The sequence below is a fragment of the Lactuca serriola genome, chromosome 9 (genome assembly GCF_051521515.1).
Source record: "Lactuca serriola cultivar US96UC23 chromosome 9, Lser_US96UC23_V15, whole genome shotgun sequence".
In the NCBI taxonomy this organism is placed as follows: domain Eukaryota; kingdom Viridiplantae; phylum Streptophyta; class Magnoliopsida; order Asterales; family Asteraceae; genus Lactuca; species Lactuca serriola.
The window spans coordinates 10,985,001-10,993,614 of record NC_136416.1 but is presented as its reverse complement, the minus strand read 5'-3'; the positions used below and the strand labels follow the sequence as shown (position 1 = coordinate 10,993,614).

The 8,614-nt window shown below is 32.7% G+C and overlaps 1 protein-coding gene across 1 annotated transcript; it reads left to right on the top strand.

Annotated features, from left to right (window-relative positions):
- Positions 1–812: 812 nt before the first annotated feature.
- On the top strand, positions 813–2,571 carry LOC145076985 (cytochrome b561 domain-containing protein At4g18260-like). Its single transcript, XM_079022767.1, has 3 exons — positions 813–1,399; positions 1,603–1,751; positions 2,039–2,571. The coding sequence occupies exons 1-3, from the start codon at positions 1,103–1,105 to the stop codon at positions 2,343–2,345; spliced, it is 753 nt and encodes a 250-aa protein (XP_078878893.1). The 5' UTR covers positions 813–1,102; the 3' UTR covers positions 2,346–2,571.
- Positions 2,572–8,614: the final 6,043 nt, after the last annotated feature.

The window sequence follows — 8,614 nt, the reverse complement described above, 5'->3', positions numbered from 1 at the left end:
CGATAGCTGCCTATACTCTTTTGTTGGATGATTTATTATGTCTATCTTTCTTTGACATGAACAACTTAACAACTTAACAACTTGTAACTTTTATTATTAAAGATTAAAGATACATGTGGTGGAATCATAGGACTTATGGAGTCTTAAAGAAGTAATCATTAGTTTGAAGAGAAATAAAGTGGCTCTATAATCTATTGGTGAGGAAGGCCCACTGGTGACTTTTATGCAATCACTAGTAGATTTCCACACCCTAAAGGCTAAGGGCTAAAGCTGCATATGAACCAATTTAGCTAACTGTTCCATTTCTGTTTGGCTTCCTCATCACCCGGTTTGGCCCAAATTGGTTATGGTCATCATCATTTATTTATTAAAGCCAAGATTCATCATTCATATTCGATTTAAGAGAAGCAGATTCACATGGTCTAGAGGAAAATATTATATTTCAAAATGGTTTTTAGGCATACAAAAAACGTCCTTGTGTAACCAAAATTTCCCCAATAAGAGATGGCGTGTGATCCAAAGAAATCTTTCGTTACATTAAAAATAAAATAAGATTTTTTTTTCTGAAAATTGGGAAGGGATTTGGGCCATGAGTGCGACCCATCAAGATCTTTTAATGGGTTAATCTTGAGCTCCATTAATCCATAAATGTCTTTATTAGTATTTATTGATAAGTTATATTGTACTTTGTACAAATTTCATCACCAACTAGTGGGGAGAGTTGAAAGAAAGAGCATTTTATAGATCCACTTTGACATCGTCTTTTTGTTTTCAAACATCTTGATTGTATCCTGACCATAGTGCTCTGAAATTCCACCATATCCTTTCAAGAAAAAAGTGGTCCGAAAAACCGACCCCTCATGAGATAATCTAATCTATCTTGGGTCCCTTTGTCTCTTTGTTACACCAACTCCTAAACCCTTCAAAAAACCATCATTCTCATGCAAATTCATCTGCTTTTCATCTCCAATCACATCTCTCAACTTCCTTTTGTTCAATCAGAAGATACAAAGCATGATTAATTAACAAAAATTTCTAGATTTTCACACAGTATACTCCTTATAAGGAATACAACACCGCATACTTTTTTAGCCACACAACAATGGAATCTTTCAAAGCTAAAACATTAACTCCTATTCTTCTTGTTCTTGTTCTTCTTCCATGTGTTATCTGTTCATCATCTCAACAACACATCAAAGAAGACATGCTCAATAATCATCACCAAGTTGTTGAGCCAATCAGTCATCGATTATCATTACAGATAGTTATTCATGGGTTTCTCCTGTGGGCTTCCATGGGTTTCTTGATTCCTGTTGGAATCTTAGCCATCAGATTGTCAAACAGAGAGGAAAATGAAAGAAGGCTCAGAATCATGTTCTGTATACATGCTGTCACTCAGGCAAGTTTTGCTAATCATTTACATCTCATTAACATTCTTAATCACATCATCATTCCCACTTCAATCAAAACTTTGTTTATCAAGCAGTAATGATTGCCTTGATTCACGGAATGCAAGATATTTATATTAGTTTAATGGGTCTTTTTAGCTTTACAATTCTTGTATTTTAATACTCCAGTATTCATTGTTTTTCTCGATTACAGATACTATCAGTGATTCTTGTGACAGCTGGAGCTATACTATCAGTAAAAAATTTCAGCAACACATTCGACAACATGCATAGGAGAATTGGTGTAGCTCTTTATGGCCTTGTATTATTGCAAGCTCTCACAGGCCTTCTTCGTCCTGCAAGGTAAATCCGTAAATATTCCTAGATATGATTCTATTTATATTTGGTAGTTATATTTTCCCCAATTATCGGGATATCTTGTATTGTATAAATATACACATTGTGTATATATATTTATACAATACAAGATATCCCGATAATATACACCTTGTATAACTACCAAAAATAAATACAATCATATCTACCAATAGTAAACACAAATTCTATTAAAAAAACTTAAAAGATTTCTTGAAATTGTGTGTGTGTGTGTTTTTTTTTTTGAATTTTGACAATTGTATTTCATGTTACAGAGGGGGTAAGGGAAGAAGTTTATGGTTTTTTTCACATTGGGCACTTGGAACGACTATTTCCCTACTTGGAATCATGAGCGTATACACAGGGCTACATGCGTACCAAAAGAAAACATCAAGAAATATAAAACCTTGGGTTATGTTTTACACAGCTGAAATTGTGTGCATTGGATTCTTGTATTTGCTTCAAGAGAAATGGGAGTATATACAGAAGCAAGAAGTGATTCCCGGGAATGAATCAACGATAGTAGAACTGAGTGATAATCGGGAGACTTTGAGTAGTAGTCAAAATAAGGATTCATGTTAAGTTAGAAGTTAGAAGATGAATATTAATTGAAATTGTTCATATTCGGTCTGTTTTGATGAATTCAAGTGATTGTTTATGTAACCGGAATATTAAATTGCTATATTTTTGTGACACATTTAGTGGGAATCGAGTGTAGTTTAATAGGAAGAGATTATGGAATGTTGTCAGACCACAACTGCTATTGTGCCAAACAGAAGGAATTTGAGTCAATTTTTTTATTTTTTTATTATAGTTTTCCCCAAGTGTGTCACTTGTTTTTGTTGTAGCCCATGATTTAATTGAAATGTCTTGTAATGCAAATAAAAAAGGTTTGAATTTAATTGCATAGTGTTTGATATTTATTCTTTGTCATTTGCAGAGGCATTTCCAAAACTTGATTAAAAACATATAAACATTAAGAAAGTTTGATAAGAATGCTAGTCAAACACTTATAAACTCAAATATTACTCATTATACGTTTCTTGTTACATATTTGTGAGCAATACATAATAAATATATTATAATTTTAACGAATACTTGTCTCATATATAGATATATCATAATCGCAAAGTCTTGTCTTGTCGGTTTGTTGGTCGACGGTTACCGACTCACGGGTCATGATTTGTCGATTTGTTGATTTGTTGATTGATAATTAGGAATGACCCGGTTTATAAATATATAAACCTTTTTATGTAATCTGTGTCAAAATAACGCTTTCACTTTTTTTTTCTACAAAAGCATGTATATCACACTTGCATAACATATTATATGAAAGCAAAACATGGTAAACACTTTGCATAATACATATACATACATCATGCATGTTTTTATAATTTGTATAGTTTAATCTTAGTGTGTAGGTCCTACAACTCGATCACAACTTTTACATACACAATCAACATTACCTTTCTGAGCATCAAAATTATGATTTCTAGCACTTTGAATTAATTGAGCTTCCTGAAAGCTTATAACAATCCTTTGTCGACATACTAGTCGATCAATTTATACTTATTAATTAAGAGTATTATTCAAATTCCTCATGCTAATAAATCTTCAAATGTTGCTAAAATGCAAATATTAGGCTGCTAATATCTTATAAAATTTCTGTAGAAGTTTTAGTTTAAAACACTAATTAACAAAAGTTTTTTAAAATTTCATAACTTAAGCTATGTTTTGCGTAATAGCTGAAAAGTTATAAGTTAGCTGAAAAATTAGCTAATAAAAAAATAATGTTTGGTAAAAGTAACCGATAAGATGAAATATATAAAATAACATAAAGGGTATTTAAAAATATATATTTTCTATAATTAACTAAGTGGGTATATTTGGAAAGTTTAAAAACACTCCTGAAAAGCTAGTATAAATAACTTTTAAGCTACTTCTTTGGCTTGCCAAAGATAACAACTTAAAAAAACTCAAAAATAATTTAACTTATCAGTTAGTTGTCGCGCGTCAAACATAACTTTAATCTTAAAATGTCAAGCATACGTATACGTTTTATAAGTATATAGTCGCATGGTTATTCTCTCCATGCCTATGAAACTACAACTTTGCTTGCGATCATAATATCCTCAATGGATAGGATCCATAAAATAATTATTTTATCAGAAAAAACTATTATAGAAAACGAATCACTGAAATATAAAAATAAGTAAGGTTCCATGATAAAAAAAAAAAAAAAACTATTATAAAAGACCGATCACTAAAATAGAAAAGAGTTAGGGTTCAATGATAAAATAACTATTTTTAAACAAATATCACAAAATGATCATCTATCTTGAAAAAATGGATTTTTGAAAATATTATTTTTTACGAAGATTTATGAATGATCTTTACTATAGGAAATTGCCATTTAAAAAAAAAAAAAAAAAAAAGGACATTGAACATCCGCAAGATGACAATGTCATTTCTCAAAGAAAAGATGATGTCATTTTGCATAACATGTGATTTCACAAAAATCCATTTTACAAAACAAGTGATCAAATATGATATTTGTTCAAAAAAGCCCTTTTATGACCATACTTCATCTATTTTTTTGTCATTTTAAGGATAATCTTAAAATAAATAAAACTGTAACCCCTAAATTATTCTATCAAGTCTTTAAGGGAAATAATAATCGAACTATCAAAATTATAGATAATTCTACCTCGAAATTATTATATCAAGTCTTAAGGGAAATAATAATCTTTTAGAACTCTCAAAATTAATGGTTGTTCATGGATGATTAAGGGGGTGTTCGGGACTTATTAAAATTGTTTATTAGCTTTATTGTTGTTGTTATTGGTAATAAGCATTGTTTAGTGTTTGGATAAGAATAAGTTAAAAGCATTGAGGTTTGTCATGGATGATTAAGGGGATGTTTGGGACTTATGAAACTTTTTACTCCTACCTTTATCCAAAAACAAATATACAAGGTTACCCCATTTTTTTCTTTGGTTAACTGGATCCATATTACCATTCTTCTCAAGTAATATATGTTAATATCCTCTACAATTTAATGATTAACGCGTGTGCATGTGTGTAAGTTGCAAATGAAAACAAAACATTATTTTTTTTTTTAGTAATCTAACAATTTTTTTGGGTTTTTTTTTCCAAAAAATATAACTAAGTTTTTTTTTTATTTATTTTATTTTATTTTTTATTTTATTTTATTTTTTGAAAAATAACCTTTTGGTGCGGAATAGGTCATTCCGGACCCGAAACCGGCCAAAGTCTAATACTGTAACCTATTGGTACATATATGAGTCCGACACACAAAAAATCCGGAATACACGTTTTGGAATTAGCATATCCGAAGCACGATTTACCCGTGTTTCGGACCAAATTTTTAGTATCGATTTGTCAAACCAAGTAGGTTCTACACTTTAAGTTATTTTGTATTTGATTTTCTGAAACGATTTACTTATTCCGGAATGTTCCGGAACATGAGGAACAACTCCGGAATATCCAAATTATCATTTTGTTAATTTGTTTCTCGTTATATGTTTATGAATGTTATGTAAGTACTTTTTAATGTAATTCTAATCGGCTGTTTAAGTATGAAATCAAGTATTTTAGGGGTTTTAGAATGGTAATGTAGGTCCGGAATACGATGAACGTTGTTCGGAACCTGATGATCTATTCTGGAATGATGATTCAAAATACTTATAATATACAATTCTTTTTTCTAAGTATTGTTTAATAACTCATGTTAGTCCAAAGACAAGTTAGCGTGAGTGTAGTTAAAAAAAATGGGTTTTACGGGCGACGAAAATGTATTCCATTTACAAGAGATTTCAGAATTACGCCTGATAAAAGTAAAATCGAAAAACAACAAATTTTATAATTATATTTATTTTTACGGTAATATATTAAAATGAACTTGGATTTTTTTATTATTTTTTTTGCAGATAAAAAACGACGATGCTAAGTTTCAAAATAAGATAAAAAATAAACCAATAAAGACACCCATAAAAAAAATCAGAAATGGTGTTGAAACTTAAATTGAAAATAGATACGGCTCTGAAAAATAGCACCGGAGCAAGTACAGACAAACATGTTATGTTAGACTAGTTATAATTATGTTTTTTTAGTTGTTATGGAAATGTTTCAGGAATTGTTTTTTATTATTGTTAAATACTTTTATGCACATTGGTTTTTAAATAATATATTAATATAATTTAGGTATATTCTATTTTCAGTCTCCAACATCTAGTGATCCGAACGATCATGATGAACTGCCTATAGAGTATGTTATATCACGTCTTGAAGACGAGCAACGACATCTTGTTGATACGACTGCATTGGAACTGATTCGTGATTATCAGTGTGTTAAACAACGAATGGTAATACTGTAAATCTCATTACCGCCTTCACCGGCTGAGGACCGGAGAAAAGTAGCATTGTATAACATGCAAATGCTCCTCATTACCATATCTGAAGATATACGACAATTTGTGAACACACACACACATACACACACACCCACACACACACACACAATGGCCGAGCTAGAAATTTCTATATGGGGATACACACATTATCAATAGATATTCTATGTAGTTATCATATTTGGGGCATTAAAAAATATGATATAATCTCTTTAGTTGGAGGTACAATAACAAAGAACATGTTTACAAATACATTTTTTTATATACATAAAACAATTTTTTTTGGGATGTTGTAGTACCCAACGTCCCATGTAGCTCCGCCACTGCACACACACACACACACTGTAACACCGTAAATTTCAAAACAATTTTTTTTTTAAATTTAAAATAATCGTTTAATTCTTAAAACACTTTTCATAGAAATCTCATTTCTGTTTAATTTACAATACATAACTCCATATTCAATTTCATAATAAACTAGGATCCTCAAAACACAATTCTTCCTCTGGTGTGTACAATCGAGCCGGTGCCGTCCCGTGATCCCGAGAAAACCTGAAACATATAACACATAACACGGTAAGCACGAAACTTAGTGAGTTCCCCAAAATACCACACATAACACATACTAGCCACTCGAGGCTATAACTCTGTGGGCCCTTGAGCCCTGACTCTGTGGATCCTCTGGTCCTAACTCTGTGAACCTTCCGGTTCTAACTCTGTGGACCTTCCGGTCCTAGCTCTGTCAAGCTCTGGAATACACACAGCATAAATCACATAGAAATAATGCAGTGCAACACATCACCTACATAACATATGAGATACTCTATCATATAACTCTAATTACCACTCAATGTAAAGTATAGTGAGAAGACTCACCTTGGATACTCGGTAAACCTCGTACTCTGAAATACTGCGCTAGCATCCGCTTAATCACATAATTAATTTCTCTAGTTAATACTACTTCTAAAGGCTAGGCTAATCCTCCTCTATAAGTCCTCTAATAAGGGTAAAAGACCATTCTACCCTTCTAATGGCTCATAAGACCAATCATTGACTGAACCCTAAAAGTCAACGAAGTCAACTCCAGTTAACAGTCAAACTTGGACCAGACTCGTCGAGTGCACACGAGTGACTCGGCGAGTCCACGCTGGTTCTCTAAATCCCTTTTGAACCTCTCAGGCACGACGAGTTCCCTATTTACTCGTCGAGTTACTCAGCAACGAATCGTGGGGCAACCCCGACTCGACTCGTCGAGTCTACCTATGGACTCGGCGAGTTGCTCCCATGACAATACTCATCTGACCTTCTGAGGTCAGATCCGTTCCTCTAATCCATAGATTTGACTTCCCTATGACCAATAACCACGTAAAGGTCGAATCTTGGTACACATGCAAGGCTCTCTATGCTTATTTTGGTGAAATCTTTCATATCATGACAACCCTAGCTCATAACTCCAAGGAAAAGGAATAAAGCAGAATGGAAGGGACTCTCTGGACCTCTTAAGGTCCGGATCTAGGAATCATTTCACCATGGGACCTCTCATACTCTAGATTCAAGCTAAATAAAGCATGAAGAAACCCTAGATTCTTGAAATCTACTAAACAAACGAAGATGGACATGAATCCTTACCTCTCACAGCAGCTCTGAACGAAACGATGGAAGATTTGAGTCCTACAAGACAACCCAACTCGAAATCCTTCCTTCCCTTTGCTAAGACACTCCAAAGGATGATGAATTAGCCCTCCTCTTGCACTACAAGCTTCCTCTCTGCTCTCTATGGTTTCTCAGGGTGTAGCAGCCGCAAATGAAGGCCATAAGGACCTTTAAATAGGTCCCAAACCCGAGAAATTAGGGTTTTTCTGCCCAGCACCTACTCGGCGAGTCCCTCCTCTGACTCGTCGAGTCCACTCATTAAATCCGCGTGAGACACCCGACTCGACTCGGCGAGTTTGATCCTCAACTTGTTGAGTCTCTCTTTTAATCAAAAGATTAACCTACACAATAATAAACCTGAAAATCCGGATGTTACACACACACACACACACACACACACATATATATATATATATATATATATATATGAGACGAAAATAAAAAAAATTGAGGCTATAATCCGAAGTACGAACTTCGAAATAGGTACTCCGGAACGAAGAACATAACTCCAGAATGCTATGTTCCTGAGAAAATGGTCATTTTACTAAAAAAAATGGTTATTTCTGTTAAAATGATTGTTTATAATAATTAGATTACTTAATTTCCCAAAAAAATGCACGAACTTGGTGCAAGGGACTTTTTAAACACTTGATTTTATTTTTTTCATTGAATTTCTTTTGATTATTTCCTTTAAATATTTATCTTATTTTTTTACGTTTTATAATTAATTATCAGGTTTTGGTAATCTATGTCATGTATATAACAAAA